The sequence below is a fragment of the Pleurodeles waltl genome, chromosome 4_2, assembly GCF_031143425.1.
Source record: "Pleurodeles waltl isolate 20211129_DDA chromosome 4_2, aPleWal1.hap1.20221129, whole genome shotgun sequence".
In the NCBI taxonomy this organism is placed as follows: domain Eukaryota; kingdom Metazoa; phylum Chordata; class Amphibia; order Caudata; family Salamandridae; genus Pleurodeles; species Pleurodeles waltl.
The window spans coordinates 117776017-117793408 of NC_090443.1; the positions used below are offsets into that span (position 1 = coordinate 117776017).

Genomic DNA, 17392 nt, shown 5'->3' on the forward strand with positions numbered 1-17392 from the left:
ACAGAGAAACTACCCTGACCCTCCTCCCACCCTAAGCCCTGAATCCGTCCCCACTGCTAAAAACTACCCCCAGACCCTGCCCCAACCCACCTCACTGCGTCCTCTCCTGATCTTTTCTCCTCTTTTGATCCTTCAGCCTCTTCTCTCCTCCTGCCGTTCCTTAAACCATCCCCACCCCTAGAAAATAAACAACCCTGCCTCTAAAAAAAAAAAAAAAACTACCCCGACCACCCCACCCACCCTAAGCCCTAAAAAAAAAACTACTCCAACCCCCCACCTTCACCTCTAAAAAAAAAAATAAACTACCCCTCCCACGGAACCTAAACACTAAATCCAGCCCCACTTACCTCACTGCGTCCTCTCACGATCCTTCCTCCTCTCCTCCCGCCCTTCCTTTAACTTTTCATTCTGCCCAGTTAGATGGGCCGCATCTCTAAAGCCGGTTGTCGTGAACGAGGACAGTGTTTTTAAACATGCTGGTGGCAAGCCAGAAACAGTGCATCAGCTGTTAGCGGTTCTGCGCAAAGCGCTATTGCACTTAGGCGTGGATACAAGGTGCTGTGGCACCCATTTCTTCCGCATAAGGGCAGTGACGGAAGCGGGGAACAGAGGGTGGAATACGTCTAGCATAATGAGATTAGACAGGTGGTCTTTTGACTGTTATCAGTGCTACATGTGGTGGGAGAGTGAGCAGGTTTAATCTGGAGTATGTGTACACCTTTTATTGTGTTTTTCAGGTTCTGTGCTAGGCCCGGAATTTGTGGGAAACTCATTTGTAAAATGGGCAGAGAGGCAGGCGAGGGGGAGCAATCACGACTCCAACATGGGCTTGAGTTAGAAAAGTTGTGTCCCCAGTGGCATGGAAAAGAGGGGATGAGGTGGAAAGAACTTTTGCAATGTTTAAACAGAATTATGATTAAGGGGCAATGTTCAGATATTTTGCTTTTTCTCGTAGGCAAGAACGATTTAGTAGTTGAGAAAGGAGTGGTCTTATTCCAAAAGATGACTTATTGGAAATACAGAAACAGTGGTGGGGGCCCACTTTATGTGGACTGAATTTATACCTAGGAGAGCATGGTGGGGGCAATAAAAACAACGGTGATGGAGAAAACAAGAAGAAAGAATAATAAAGAAATAAGGGATTTTTGTAGACAAAGTGCGGTAGGTAAGTTGGAGCACAGCAATCAGGTATACAAAGCCTTGGATTTTTTCTGTGGTGATGGAGTACATTTGTCTTCTTATGGCACCAAGCTTTACTTGCAACAGATCAGGGAGGTGGTGACACAGGACCTTTGCATGCAATAGAAGTTGGCATGGGTTAGCCAAATTTATTGTTGTTGTCAGCTGCAATACAGGTGGAAAGGGAACGGGTAGACAAGCACACACCTGGGCGAGGCAGGAAGTTTAAGGTTCATTAACAAGTTCAATTAGTTACAGGTTTTAATACTTGTAGTTAAACTGCATGGGAGGTTGAAAGCCTCAAGGGAGGAATCGTAACACAGAAAGAGGGTAGAGCTTTGCAGGTTGAGTTGTGGGGGGAGGGGTGGGTCATTTGTAGGGGCCCAGGGTTGGTTAATGTAGGTAATTCACATGCCTAGTTAGGTCCAGTTTTGTAAGGCTTAAGGCCAGGGTTATTTTATGTGACGTGCACCTGTTCCAATAAAGCAGCCTTTTTCACACAAATTAAGCTGTCAGTGGTCTGTGCTGCTCCCCTACTCCCCAATTGGGTCTTGGAGGGCAGCCCACCACAGTGAGGTCTGCCCCCTGGGTGAATTTAGGAAATGGAATTTTCCAGCGACTGCTGTTTTTTATTGGGTATTAGTTGGCTACCTTTGGGCTACTTGGGCTCTCTAGGATATATAGGAGGCCATTTCAATATGCCAGCCACCATTTTGTTTTTGTTAAAATTTAGCACGGTGGCTGGCAGTAGAGAAGGAGTTTTTCTCCACCCTTCCTTCCCTAGAATTAAGGATAGCTGTTGTGATTGTGAGATAACTAGTTATTGGCTCGGTTTTTGGAACTGGTGTGCAGCGCAGTTTAAAGAGTTGTATGGTTGTTGCTTGAAGCAGGTGCATTGGTGGTTGGCCAAGAAGTTGCAATGGGTTAGCCAAGTTTATTGTTGTTGGCAGCAGCAATATAGGCGGAAAGGGAACGGGTACACAAGCACACGCCTAGACGAGGCGGAAGATTAAGGTTCATTAACAAGTGAAATTAGCTACAGGTTTTAATAGTTGTAGTTGAACTGCATGGGAGGTTGAAAGCTTCGACAGAGGAATCGTAACACAGGCAGGGGGTAGAGCTTTGCAGGTTAAGTTGTGGGAGAGGCATTTGTATGGGTTGGACGTGGTTTAATATAGGTAATTTGCTTGTCTAGTTTGTTAAGCTTAAGGCCAGGGTTATTTTATGTGATGTGCACCTGTTTCAATAAAGCAGCCTTTTTCACACAAATGAAGTGTCAGTTGTCTGCGCTGCTTCCCTGTTCCCCAGGAGAAAAGTGGGAGATTTCTAGAAAAAAATCAGGAGAATGTATTTCTCCCATTGTCTTCTATTGGGGACAGTATCAGGTTACTGTTATGTATGGGATTTACAAGTCTGCTGCTGCAGGTTCAGATATTAGATACACAAATGCACGTTTTGCCCCCTTACCTGTCAGTAGCACAGAGGAAGAAAGCACTTGGCAGGTAGAGAGAATGTGATGCAAGTGCTGTGCACTGGCCTTCAGGAGCAGGTTACTGGCAGTGCATACTCCGAGCTACACAAGACAAGGCCCGGTCAGCTGCAGTCCACAGAGAACTCAGGTTTTTACATGCAGGAATTGTGAGGCGAGAGACCAGCCTTGAAAATCTGTAGTCTCTTGTCCGAATCGGGAGGGTTGGCATGTTTGCTGCCGCTAATTGTATCCTTCTCTGTGTGTATCTGAACATCTTTACATCTGACTTTGCCTCAGTGCCCAGCTTTCTACTTATGTCTGCTGGTCTGATGCCTTCATCTGTTGACCACCAATCCCGAAAGCCCACATATTTGTCTCCCCACAACTGTTAAAGTTTGGGTTCTCTTCCGTTTTTACTTTCATTTTACGAGTGGCCTCTATAATTAATCTTGTTGAAGCTCATTGTTGCTTCACCTGTGCTTTTCATGAACTGGGTCAGTAAACTGTAATTTAGTTGAACAACTCCTCACACTGGATTCCACTGTCCTCACTTCTTGGGTCACCGATGCCAGTGCTGATGTCATCAAACTCCATAGGCTCCTCAATTATTGGTTCTCTACCACAGCGCAGACACTGACCTCAGCCACTGCAGCATTGTATTTATGCCATTTCTTATTTACTCAGTGACAAGATAGGTACAGATTATTGGAAACAGATCAAAACATCCTTATGTTGTGGATACAGTCTGGCTTCATGTTCGGAAACTATTTTGGATTAGCAGCACTACCAAATGTAACAATCAGAGAGTGCTTCCCTGACCTCCTTGTGAAATTGGCCAACAGTGAGAGCTGTTCCTCTTGAAGACATCATGAGTGCAATATGTGCAAAAGATGGAAAAAGTGAATGGTTCAAGCACAAATCAAACTTGATAAAGAGGTACATTAAGTATTCTAGAACTGTGACAATCCCACATCTACCCTTTGTGTGGCAGTGTTGCTTTCGTTGGCTTGATAGTGGTCTTGCCCTAAGAAAAACTTTCTTCTTGGCCCCAATAAAATATATCCAGAGGTAGCAATGGAGACTGCTGCAACCAGAAATATTAGCTGAACATACAGGAGGGGGTGGCAGGTATGAGAGCTCATTTACTTTGTTACATCCATGCAGATTTGGCAAGAAATAGGGTCAATTAGGTATCCAGGGTTAGAAGCTGTTAACACTAGCTGCCCCTTGGAGATTGTGACACTGTCCTTGGACTTCTGGTGTGATCTCTCAGCACCAACTTTGAGGTGGCTAAGGGGTGAAAGGTGCGAAAGATTCACCCATTTTATGTCATTGAGAGTCAAATATACGTGGTGGCATTTGTCACCTCTCACATTTTGACTTTCTTGGGGTTAGATGTAAGGGGTATATTGTTTTTGGCCTTTATTTGAAAAAGGGGAAAAAGTAACATGCAGAAGTTTTTTTTTTTTCTCTAAATATGGCAGCATCAAAAAAGCTGTGCTAAGATCACACTCTTGCCATCTTTCAGGAGCAGGCAGAATTGTAAAAAAAAAAAAAAAAGTACCTTCGGTTTCAATTTTCTTTTTTTTAATGAATAGTCAAGTTTTCCTATTTTTTAAAAGTTTTGTCTACTTGCAGTTTGTGGTGGAAACAGGTGTGAAATCCACAAGCAAACCTGGAAAGCCATGCATTTCTTAAAAGTAGACCGACATTCTGTGTTCAGCAAGGGGTCATTTGGGTAGATCCCTCATAGGTTTTCCAAAGAAACTAACCACTGAAATGTAAATATGATGATAATAAGTTTTTTTTTTTTAAATAAAAGAGAATCCGTAATAAACCTTTTCATCTGTAATTTTTGGCCCCACGGACTGGGCCACCAAAGTAATATACTGTTACGTCCATTATACTATTTTAAGAACATCATCATCCTTCTATATTTTGGCCACTTTTGAACATGAAAGTACAAATAGAAATACATTTTGAAATGTTGTTACGTAGATATAAAAGTGCTACAAAGTGCAGTCTGCAGAGCAAAAGTTATAATAAAGAGAATAATTTACAAAGCAACATGGCTAATTCCTACCCCAGGGTTATATAACAAATGCCTGTCAACAAAAACCTCAAATGTGGGTCCCACTATATTTACAGGTATGAGTTAGTCCACCTCCTAAGCTATCCTATTGTTCATCGTTGGAGATAAATTCCTTTTTTGGATAGATGTAGATGCTATTTCAGGAAATATGCCTTTTTCTATTTGTAACCAATTCATCATCAAGACCATATGTTTCGAATAGGACAAGATGGAATCTACAAATGAACTGGCAAAATATATTAATAAATTAATACCACCATAAAACAATTCAATACTTCAATCTTGAAACACCACATAAATAATAAATAGTAATGTGAAATGTGGCTATTAAAAACAATATAAAACAGATTAAGGGCCCATTACCAAAACATAAGGCTACTCCTAGGGTCTTCTCTGGCATGGCTAGTATAGCTCTTTTTCCTAGAATCCAGGCAAAAGATAAATACATGGTCAGAGCAAACACAACTAGTCTGCTAGTATCCAGTTACAAACCCTAAGGGCACTAGGGTAGTTCCTCACTCCAGTACACAAACACGGTACAAATCCATTCACATCTTGGTTTATTCTAACCAGGGCAAAAGAATAGAAGGTGCATTATATTCTCAGTGATATTGATACAGCTTTTGCAGAAAGGGGTACCTCCATAGGTGGTGCCCCATTTAGAACTGATGGCATTTTACAATAAGATGCCAATTCTAAATTAAATATAAAGAGGTTTTTTTTTTTTTAAATGGGAAAATGTAAACTAAGAACACCTCAAATTTGGGGATGGGTTGTTGATAGGAACTGGTCAGTAAGATTTGCGATGTTGGTCGAGCGGTGCCCCTGTTACATAACATAACCCCAATAGGTCTTGATTAATGTGCTTTGCATGACTTTCCTGATGGATGAAGGGCCATACGACATAGTCTGCAAATGCGATTTAATGAACCAACCTTTCAAATGGGAAAAACGCTTTGTTTTTATATTGGTATTCAAGTCCAGAACCTTGAGTAATTCAGCTATATAAAGGTCCAATTCTCAGTGACACCAAAGCCTCGCGGAGTGGTTTCAGAACGGTTAAGTGGTCAGTACTTTTATGACCAGTATCAAGAAGCCTAGACAAATTGGAGGAGCTACAAGGGAGGTTAATTAACAGTTTTAAAAAATTAGTCTCCTTTGCTGCCGAGCAACTCACATTGGAAATGCCCCATAATTTAGCTCCATGTAGTGCAGTAGTCTAAGCTTTTGCTTTCTATACTTCTAGAGCCATGTAAACTGCTTTAGACTACGTATAGCTACGCATTTTCAAAATAGCTCCTGCTCTGATGTACAAAAAGACTGTTCTTCTGTATCTGGGAGGACCATGATAAAGAATTAGACACCCTTACACCTAAGTAATCAATTGTCTGTACTAACTCGAGGCGGGAGTTACCCAGACAAGATTTGCCTTTCCTGTTTTTATGGCGATTGTAGACCATATAGTTGGTCTTCTGAATGTAGCTATCCAGCCGTCTATCATTTCAAAAATCTTGGAACTTATTTAAAAGGTTTTGAAGGTCTAAGGTGGTCCTATATATTAACAAAGTGTTACCCGCAAAGAGAGGAGGGGGACCTGTTTGTCCCTCAATTTCGGTGAGTTGTTGGTGCAACAATTAAAGTACTCAACAGCACCACTTATATACGTAGAAAATAAAGTGGAAGCCAAAACACAGCCCTAGCAAACTCCCCCTGTGGATCAGTATTGGATTATTGAGTTCTCAAAACATACCCCATCTTACTTGGGCATAACCAGAATGATGAAACCTAATAATGGTGTCTAAAATGTGGAGAGGTACACCCATTGATCTAAGGACTTTCCAACTATGTTCCTAGGGATCAAGTAAAATGCTGGTCTTGGATCTACAAATGTCATATATAGGTGTTCATTTACAAAAGTAATATGTTTCCACACAGAAAGTGAAAGTTTAAATATTTGGTCAATAGTGCTGACCTTGGGGCGAAATCCTGTTTGGAAGGAAGAAAGAATTTGAACATCATCCATCCAACCCTGATGTTTTTCCAATAATTACTTGCAAAAGATTTTTGTAGATTATCAAGGAGGCTTATTGGTCCATAATTCCCATAGTCGTCCCATCACCCTTTTCTAGGTTGGTATAATATATGCCCCATGCCAGGAAGCAGGTAAATCCGCTCCATTTACTATCTCATTGGCTAAACAATCAATGTAGGGGTCCCAAATATTGTTCTTGGATTTATATAGGTCCCCTGTAATCTTATCGGGTCCTGGGGCCTTCCCCACTTGAAATGACTCTATAGCCTTCCTTATGTCAAGCAAGGCAAATGCAATGCAGTCAGCCTTGGTATTTCTGTTACTGGCAGTCTTAAATTGTGATCTTTTGGGTGAAATACATAAAGAGCATTATCTCAGTATAACTCAGAAAAGTGCTTGGGCTAAAGATGAGGTTGCACAAAGTGATCAGTTAATGTACTGATTCCCAAACTATCATGGCCTATTATCTGCCAGAATGCAGTATTATTTCCATTCTTGGCAACTTCTAAGAGGTCCTACCAACTGGCCTCATTCCAACTACGTTTTGTAATAGTCAAAATATGTTTAAAAGAAAATCTAGCTTCTCTGATAACTGCTTGGTTGTGGGATTTAATAGCCAAAATAAATTTGGATTTAGCCCATCGACACTCTTTGCAAAACCATGGAGTGGCTTTATGGCTTTGCTTAGGAATTTTGATGTTAGGATTAAAAAAGAGATCTTTTAAAGAACCACACAGTTTTGACTGTAGATCAATCAGTGCTGTGTTCTGCTAGGATGGGTGCTTGAGAGGGGCCAGAGTAGCAGAGAATATGTCATAAATATTAGCCAACAGAACAGGATTTCCTGAAATGCTTGCCCATTTTACACATTTTCTGTTACTGGGAATAATAGGCTTTAATTGGAAATCCAGGGCTGAAAATGGGCAGATCTTGGAGAATTTCGGTGGGTAGTGATAAATCAAGAGCTTTGTGGTCACTATCCACCTAGAAATTATCTTAAACTCACAAAATTTCCACCAAATCCTAGTTTCTAAAATACAGTAGTCAATTTTGCTTTTCTGGTTACCCTTTCAAAAGTAAATGCTCTGCCCCTATTTGATTTATACCTCCTGTCAAAAGGCCACAGGACAAGGTTAGTGATGCTAATTGCATTGCAGAATGTGCCAGGTTTTGGTAGGTTCAGTTTCCAAGGTGGGATCTCCTGGAATCTCATCCTGCTATTTGGATAAGTTAGACATCCATTCAAGGGGTTTGTAAGTGGTATTAAAGAAAACAGATGATCATCGTGAAATTTTAATGTTTGGGACTCTTTATTTTTTTGGATCTCTGCAAATATACACATTAAAAATTAACAGAAAACCCATTAGGAGACCTAATATGAATGCCCAAAATATCAGAAAATTGAATATTTAGTTTAACAGAACAACACAGGGATTTTTTTTATCAGAATGATCAAACCACCTGAGAGCCTCCCAATGTTAGAAGATATCACATCTGTACTATAAGAAACATGTCCTGCTCTGCGGACTAGAGTCCTGGCCCAGGATTCCTGAATTTAGACAAATATAATAAGAATCCATAAAGGTGTTCCAAGCAGGATCATAGTTTTTGGCATATGTGTGTAACATTGTAAGAGAGGATTTGAATACTGGAATTACACAAATCATTTGCAGTGGCAAAACAAGTGATTGATGTTGGATCAAGTAAAGGAGAAGAGGTAGATTTGGTCAAATAATTTGAGAAATCTAAGTCCTGGTTGCTAATCAGTGAGGTACAATAGAAGGGATTACGCTTTCTATAAGATTTCTGATAAGAAATAGGAATGTTCCCATGAGGTTATTAGTAACAGAAATAGTACTATCTGTTTGTGGCAAATCTTTATGCATGGGTTCGAGATTGGAAAGGTAGACAGACGGAGCTTGGTGGTTGGCTATCTTGATGTCTTCAAAGTTCCGTAATACTACATACCTGTTGCTACAAAGGAGAAGGTATTCAGTTGCTTCATTTTTCTTATGGAGGATAGCTGGTATGTTTGTCGGCAAAAGAGTTTACTTTGGGGGCCTGTTTAAGGGGAATTGCGGTGGCAGTTGAGGTCTGTTTTTTTGACTTGGTGAGAAACTGGGTAATTGTAGGTGCGCCTAATGTACCACTCTAATCTTCTGATTCCCTCATTGAAGAGGAAATTCAGCCTCTTCAATGCAATGAGAATCAGCTTCCCTTATTGTGTAGTTCTTGGCCCCATGTCGCAGAGGTTTTTTTACCTTAGGAGATCCTTGCTGGATCTACTCTGCCTTTCCATTCCCCATATGAAATGGAATCAGGAACTTCTGGTCTCAAAAATATATTACTTATCAACTATAAGAGAGAACACTTAATGTACAATGTAAAAAAAAAAAATTGAGAATCTAAAAGAAGATACCAATACAGTGTAAAAAGAAAAGACAAAATAGGAGACGTAAAACGAAGAAAAGTAAGGGAAAGAGAAAAACACACACTTGAAACAATTAAGAGAAAAGCGTAATTGATGGGGCACGGAATATATCCACTTAAAAAAAATCTATTTAAACACGTCCAAGTAACGGCCTTTCCACAGACCTCACTTTTGAACAAAAAAGGTGCCACGCTTAAAAGCTTTAAAAAACTTAATAAGTGACTTGATGATTTATATGGAAAAATATGGTACCTAGGTGGTGAGAACATATGGTCCATGAGAGGTGGCCTAGCCACTTCAAGGCGAAGACTGGCCTGCCTTTGGCCTGGGGGTGTCCCGTGCATCCTGTGCAGCGGAATTGAAATGGCGCGAAAGGGACTTGCTCCTTCTCCCCTCCTTTTAGTAGTGTTGTTGCCACTTAGGGTCTGTTGAATTCTAGGTCTGCAAGTCTCCCTTTCCCCGACTACACTCACCCTCTCTGCACCCAGAAAGGCTCAATCATACCCCATCAATGTTCATTGTGGTTTGACAAAGTATCCTGGTACAGGGGATTGGCAGAGCAACATCCTCCATTTACTGAGCATCAGCTTGCAGGATTGTAAAGGGATGACGGTGAGAATCGCCTGGTCACCGTTCCCACCTTTGAGTTACCTGGTCTAGTCGAACCACTGTATCTAAAAAAAAAAAAATTGGAATACCACTTCACCAAACTGGGCAATCCTAGACACAGTGCTTTATCTCATTGTGCTTCACTTCCAGTCGAATTTTTGTGGCACTTAAGTACAGTTTAACGCCCAGTAATAAATGCTGAATGATAAACTGCACTTGTATTTTTTGTGTACGGAGTGAAATTGATTTAGGTGTGCATTCTAAGGTCTGCTATGTTTTCTTAAAGGTAGTGAGCATAGTGACAGCAGTCACAGAGGCTGAGGTGCTCATGCTTCTTCGATCAGCAAACCAAACCTGAGGCTGCTGCCCGTGCATCAGGAGTCCATGAGTCAGGTAAGGTGAGGTACTCCATGTTGCAATAACGTATTTCTTATAACTGGCACAATCGCCCCCTTAGTCACACATACAATTTTCAGATAAGGGGAAAACAAGATTTACACCGTTTTCAAAATCCTATGGTCCTATAATTGGCACCAGTGACATATTTTAGTTGTAGTTTACTATTTCAACCCAGAGTGCTCTATGATGCAGTAGCATTGCGCTGACATTGTTATGTATACTTTGTTGGGTTACAGTTAATCTCTAAACTTGCATACTCTGTTGTGGCTTGTTGATGCTACAGGGGCAGACAGAAGTGAAGAAAACTGACGTCTTGCACACGGTTTTCAAAGCTCTCCTAAAAAAAAGTATTTACAAGCAATCTCACAGATGGGCAATGCGTACAACATGTGTGAGACCACACATGTGGTATTGGGATCTACCTACACAGAGGTTTTCTCCATTTATGATACTTCCTCATGGTTTTATGGTACTTCAACCGGACGGGTTACAAACAGTTGATTTATCCCTGGAAGGAGTGTCCTTTGTTACTGAAGTCGTGGTGTGTGGTGCAGAGCACCTTGCTACTATTTTGGCAGATTATGAAGAACTCCGGCTGCGATTCTTACTCCTTTCTCCGTTCCCTGTGTAAAGAAGAAGACTGCTGCAAATACTCAATATTAAAAAACTAACTTTTTGAGGTTTTAAAAATTCAGATTGCTGCTGTCTTTTAAGGACAAGACCTTCTCTGATAGTTGGATCAGATATTTGCACCTCACGCCCAGTAGAACGTGTACCAGTGGGAACTGGAGGGTTAGAAGGGGCCACATCTGTATTATGAATAAAAGGTGAGAATCATATGTGAATATGGAGCGCACTTATTCAGACTTGGGTGTTTAATGTAGGTAATTGCAGCAGACCTCGAGGGCTGTAGGAGTGTGACCTCTGCCCTACCCACAGGCACTGAATAAGGCAGTGAGATATATCTGTACCTTTCCCATGTGCTAGAACCAAGCTTTATTTTTGTAGTTTCTTGTTATAGGTGCTTAACAAATTAAAGTGGGTTCATGCTGAATACCGTGTCTGTGCAATCCAATCTGTAAATCGGCTTGCAGCTACCTGGCTGCTTCATCATGGATTGCCGAATTTGTAGAGAACATGATTCCCGTTCTTGGCATGGTGGTTTCTGTGAATTTGTTGGAAGGTACAGTAGGCAGGGATCCGTGTGAGCCTTTGGTTTTTATTTTTGTCAAAGGATCCTCTGTGCAGTGAGTCATGTGAAATGGAGTGGGAGCTGGTGGCCTCTGAAATATACCCTGTGGGTGTACGCTGATTCATAGGTTCAGTACTACTAATGAAAAAACGTGTGTGAGGATGTGCACCAGCTGTTCCCTTGGTGAATAAAAACGCGGTACAGGCAAGCTTATTAAAACATAAATACATCGTAGCAGGTTCTATTATTAGCGTACCTTCCCCTCTATTCGTCGTCCCTTAATTCCGCCATTTCGCTCCCACTCCCTCTTTCCCGCCGATATGCTGGCCCTCTTATTCCAGAACACACACAGCTGGTCGACACGTTTTTCAAACCGTTCGACTGTGTTGCCATGACCACCATTTCAGGGACCTTAAAGCTAATGGACTACTTTATGAGAGAGGACGGGTATTTGTTTAAGGGGGTGGGTTCATTCGGAAAGGGTATTTCCTGTTAAAATATAGAGCTGCAAATGCAGGCATGCCTACCCTAAGCATCGTTTTAGGCTATTGTGTGTAGCCATTGGCCTTAAAGTTGGTACCTTGCCCAGAATGGAGTGGCACCTTCTTTAGTCTCGAGACAACTGAATTAATTATATGGAGACAAAACTTGGAGGGGTCACTGAGCAAAGAAATCCTACATATTCTAGCTCCTTATAAAACAATTTATCTTGGTAGTTTGATACATCCCCCTAAGTAAAATTGACCTTGATTAACATTTTTTTGAGGAAGACTGATCTGGGTAGGGAATCACAAAGAAAATGTACATGTGTATGTTCTAGTCCTTGCATCAACTTTTGTGAAAGCTGTACAATTGTGTTTTTATTCTCGGAGGTATTCGACACTCTCATTTTCTTTAATTTGCATTGTAACAAAATTCTAGTCTATTTTTTATCTACCTTATACTTCTTTCTAATGATTGTAGTATAATTGGAAAGTGATACACAAATCAGCTGTCCCACAGGATGTGTAAAGGATTGCCAAGTGTGCATCCATCATCACCAGTTCAAAAAGCAGTTTAGAAAGTTACCACAAATGCTAGGTCTCAATCTGTTTACCCTTTACACTGGTTACCACCTTGATTAGTTATTGGGTAAGGGTTTTGAAAAAGAGGTCAGGAGAGTCGCAGTACACTCATGTATGTAAATGCTCAGGTTTTCTATTATGCAACCACAGATCGATAATTCACATACAATACATGAGAGAAATGAGAGCAGGACAATCAATAAATTATCTGTGTGCGCTAAAAAAAAAGAAAATCGGACTGCTGCAGGATGAAATTGACATTTTCCTCTTGACTTTCTTTGCAGTCCATCCTGAGACAAATGGATGCAGTCACGAGTGGAAGTCTCAAGAGAAAGTTTGAAGAAGTGGATGTGGGGTCACCTATCTCCACTCCCAAAGACTCAGACGATGAGATCTCCAACAGTGACAGCGTTGACAGCTGCGATAGCCTCAACCCTCCCACCACCACCTCACTTATCCGTAAGTATACTGTTATTATATCTTTGCTACTCTAACTGTTGTGCAGTGTCTGGAATGGGTTCGATAATTGTTCTTTGTTGTTCGGCTCCCCAGAGGACCACCGTGTGCTCTGCCATATTGTAAAATTGCAGACTTCTGTTGAACTGAATCTTTTTCGCTGATGATGTCAAACCACTATTAAACAATCCCTCATTTTAAAATACTACCCCTATTTGTTTCCTCCATCGGCCAATTACCCAGTTAGAATGCAGCCTTTTGACTGAATAGATCAGACTGGTTTTAGTGAGCCAGTGGCTCTGGAGTACTAGCTGCAGTCTAGACTGTTACAAAAGATCCACACATGGGCAGACTCCATTTTGAACAATAGGAGCATGATGGTGCTGCTGACAAGAGACCTGGAAAACAAAACTTTATGTATATAAAACTGCACCTTTGCAATCAATTGAAATCTTTAGGAAAATACACATTGACCAAGTGTTCTGTGTGAATAATGAAAAGGAAAGTTATTTTATATTCTCTATTGTTAGTCTTACCTTGGTCACTTGCATGTTTGTTGGCTGGAATGGGTGAAAGACTGGCATATATAAAATATGATTATCTGGCCTGCATTATGATGTACAATGAAGAGGTCACTTGATAGTCTTGCACAAACAGTAATTTTAAGGTGACAATGTTGACACCAGTGCCATAAATTATTTCAACAATACAATAATGTAGCTCTTTTTGAACCTTTCAAAAGTGCCTCTGGTTTTAGCCGGCATCCTGAAGCCAGCGGTAAAGGAAGGACGGGCTGTGTTGCCCCACCTATCCCTCTCCAGGCCTAGCGCCTGTCTGGCTCTGCATCCTTCTCTGCTTTTGTTAGCCGAGCTAACAGGTGTATGGTTGGATTGTTAGACTAGCTATATGCTGGGAGTGGGGTGTGGTGTTTACTGCAACCGCCTTCACTGCTGGTAGCTGTTCATCATCTGTAATAGAGGGGAAGGGAACGGGCTTCACCTATGAAGCATGGAAGTAGGAGAGCCGGGTGGAGCTGCCTGCTTCATCCCTCCTAGCCTGTCACTTGTGTGGCCCCAACTCTACCTTGGAGGACCACAATAAAAGGAGATGAGAGGTGGAAATGCAGGGGCCGTATGATGGAGTGGAGAATTAAAGCCATACTTTTTCCAAATGGGAAATTTTGTAAAAGGTTACAGTGGCCATGATACGGCAGATAACTTTTTAATTAATTTTTAAGTTGCGTAAAAGCACATCCCTATTTCTGCATTTGACACGAGGTTAGTGGCATGTATGACATCGGAGCTCTGGTGCATTCAACTAAGGTTCAGCGCTGATAGAATAGTAAACAGATTCGTTGTGCGAAAAACATGAAAAGAGCTCACAAAGTGCAAAATTTCACCTTTGACGATCAGGCTGTGAGTTGCAACTTTACAAGTGTTTTTACCAGGGACTAGATTTACGGCCTCTATCTAAATAAAGAAAAAATGGTAGGCGCAAAGGGAGTGCCCTGCTTTAAATTGAAGGCAAGGGTTCATTTATTTCTAGGACTAGTAAACAGTGGGTTAAACACCCACCTGTTCAAGATTCTAAAAAACACACTTCTACTGCCAGTACCACTGAATACAATTCTGTAGAACGTAATTGTCGACTGTTTTAGATGACCGAAAACAATTTACAGATTAAAGAATAGATGGTAGGATTATCATGTATTTAGGATTATCCGAGGTAGCCAGAGTTTATGGTCTACACAGTCATGACTGGGCTCTCAAGCGCCACTGCAACCTCCTCAGAACCCATAACAACACCAAGCGCCAATCCCCCCCTCCGACCCCCTTCCCCCCTCCCCCCAAGAGCCTCCTGCACCTGCCACACTGCCCTCGTTTGTTATGCTTTAAGAAAGAAACTTATTTGTGAGCCTTTTCTAAGTAACTATTTACTTTTTCTCCTTCATCTCTCATTTCCTCCGTTCAGCAACTTCCATCTTGAAACGTCAAAAACTGATGAGAAGGAAAAATGTCCGTTTCGACCAAGTGACAGTGTACTACTTTCCGCGGCGCCAGGGTTTTACCAGCGTGCCCAGCCAAGGGGGCAGCTCACTTGGCATGGCACAGCGCCACAATTCAATCCGGCGATATACACTTTGCGAGTTTGCACAGGAACAGGAAGTAAGTCACCGAGAGATCCTCCGAGAGCATCTCAAGGAGGAGAAACTGCGTACACGGAAACTGAAGGTACGTTTGCACTAACAGCCTTCCTTCATGTCGGAGTCAGTGGAATCAAGTCATTAGGTGCAGGCTTTGCGCACATCTACTTTTTTAGGTTTTAGCCCCCATTTACTTCTCTGGTAGTTAAACATAGTACTTAAGTTCCAAAAATTAAACATATTTGAGCTAACGCATTATACATTTAATCAATTCTACATCCCTTAATATATGTTCATTGTATTTGGATTCCTCTGTACGTGTTGCAGATCGGACATTATAAATGTAGTGTATTCCAGGTTACTTGTGTTAATTTCAGTGTTTGGCATGATGTATCATACTACAATTCTGTGAGTTCTCACCCACAATACAGTAGTTTCACTCCTAATGGAACTCAGCGATTCTGCATAGAAGAGATTATTACAATGACAGTAAAATTATTAAAACCTGTTGGAGGAGGACCATTTATTGTTTTTTCAAACAAAAGAGCATACACAGTTCGTGCATTATATCAATATAAACCCATAGTTTGTGCAATGCATGCTTTCTGAAATAAATAAAAAATGCACCAGTAATGTGCGCTTATAATGCCTTTTTTATTTATTTGCTGAAAACTGTCACCTCCCCAAATGATGCAGTTTTTCATGATGCCATATTGTCGTTTCTTTTTTGTTTCTTTAGTTGTTAACGATGTTTTAATTTTCACCCTGTAATTTGATTTGAGTGTTTTTAGATTTTTTAAATGCATACAGTTCTTGCTCTTTTGAAAGGCGAGGTGTTAATTATGCCGAAGTAATGCTCTCCATCTCCTGCTTCTAGAAGCTTTGTGCTTTGTTGCGTCCTACTAAGAAACAAACACTAAAACTACATATTGACCTGTGTTCAATAAAAAGAGATGACGTGGCCTTAGGCTCCTCTAGTGGCTTGACTACAATGATGGTTTTCCCAAAGATTTGTTTTCAAAAGCCCTTTAAATTGGTTATATTTTGTTTTCCACCACAAATCGAACGTGTGATTGTTTTTCATACTAGCACTGAACTTCCTCGTATGCCCATATACAATTTATCATACTTTAAAACGTGTAAAACATTTTTCTGTCACCTAACCTTACAGTGTAACATGACACCAGGTTTTGAAGGTAATAATCAGTTTTGGCTTTCAACAATGGAACCTCCATTTTGATTTTAACCATTTGTTGGAATTTAATGCCGACCAAGTGAGTAACGCCCGTGAGTGACATTGGTTTTTTTCAAGTCGATGGCTACCTTAGCTACCCTATCAACAAAATCGCTAAAGAACTGTAAGACCATCACAACTCCAGGCCCCACTAGAAAATCGCCCCTTCCGTTGAAGCAAAAACATTCCTTCTCCTTGGTGGACTGATGTGTTTGTCTGGTAAAGTTATTGTTCTGCACTCACTGACTAGATGTTGTGCAATTCTTGACTGATAGCCAGATAGGTTTGCACAATCTAAATCCCAATATATTCTGACTGCCATTTTGGCAAAAATTTAAGAGTATGAGAGCTGACAAGAAGGCATTGCAGTACAACAGTGTGCGTTTATAGTAGCACTATTGTATTAGATAGACACTACTTGTTTTTTTAACATAGATGATGTAACATCATAGTTTAACTATGACTCGACAGAAAATGTATAATTTAAAATTCTGCCACTTATTTTGACACCTTTTACTGGCATGATGGTGATCAGGCGACTAGAGTTCAAGGGAATGAAATTTATGCGGGAATGAACCTGGTGTCACTAGCTTAAAATACCTCTCTAACTCTGCCACTAAACCACAGTGAATTAGGTGCACCCAGTTTTATATCTGCTTAATAAATCTTACAGCCTGTTTACTTAGAATCTGTTTACTCAGCCAATAGCAAAGATATTTGTTTTATACAATTAAAGCTTGAGCAAAAAAAAGCAGCAAGGAGAAAATAACCTCTAACCAAACCTCGAGGGTAGATGCCCAGAAATAACCCCAAGAAACCTGCTGCCAGTGAATAAAGGACTTTTTTATGGTACTTTAAAAAAATTGAGAAGATAAATATCTATCATTAAAAAATAATCTACTTTCCAGTTTCCTACTCAGTATGAAAAAGGAATCGAAGGAATTCGATTTTGGGGATGGGTTTTAGGATGTGGGCTGGTGGTGTAGTGTGGTGTCTATTTCATTCCGTCATTCATTGAACCAGGAAAGCATTCATGGAGGTACGGCTGATCTGCAAATGGTGAAAAAGATCAGGGATGTTCCAAAAAAGG

At 40.9% G+C, this 17392-nt stretch overlaps 1 protein-coding gene across 2 annotated transcripts in view; it reads left to right on the top strand.

The window, feature by feature from the left end:
- The window catches only part of CSRNP2 (cysteine and serine rich nuclear protein 2), a 57618-nt gene that overhangs the window by 25484 nt on the left and 14742 nt on the right, over positions 1-17392 (top strand). The window contains exons 2-4 of one of the 2 annotated variants that reach the window (XM_069230908.1): positions 10105-10207; positions 12754-12928; positions 14897-15156. In XM_069230908.1, coding sequence (XP_069087009.1) covers positions 10199-10207; positions 12754-12928; positions 14897-15156 — 444 coding nt within the window. In that variant the 5' untranslated portion in view covers positions 10105-10198. Of the gene's footprint in view, positions 1-10100; positions 10208-12753; positions 12929-14896; positions 15157-17392 lie in introns of both variants that reach the window. The other variant, XM_069230907.1, reaches the window with a different exon arrangement.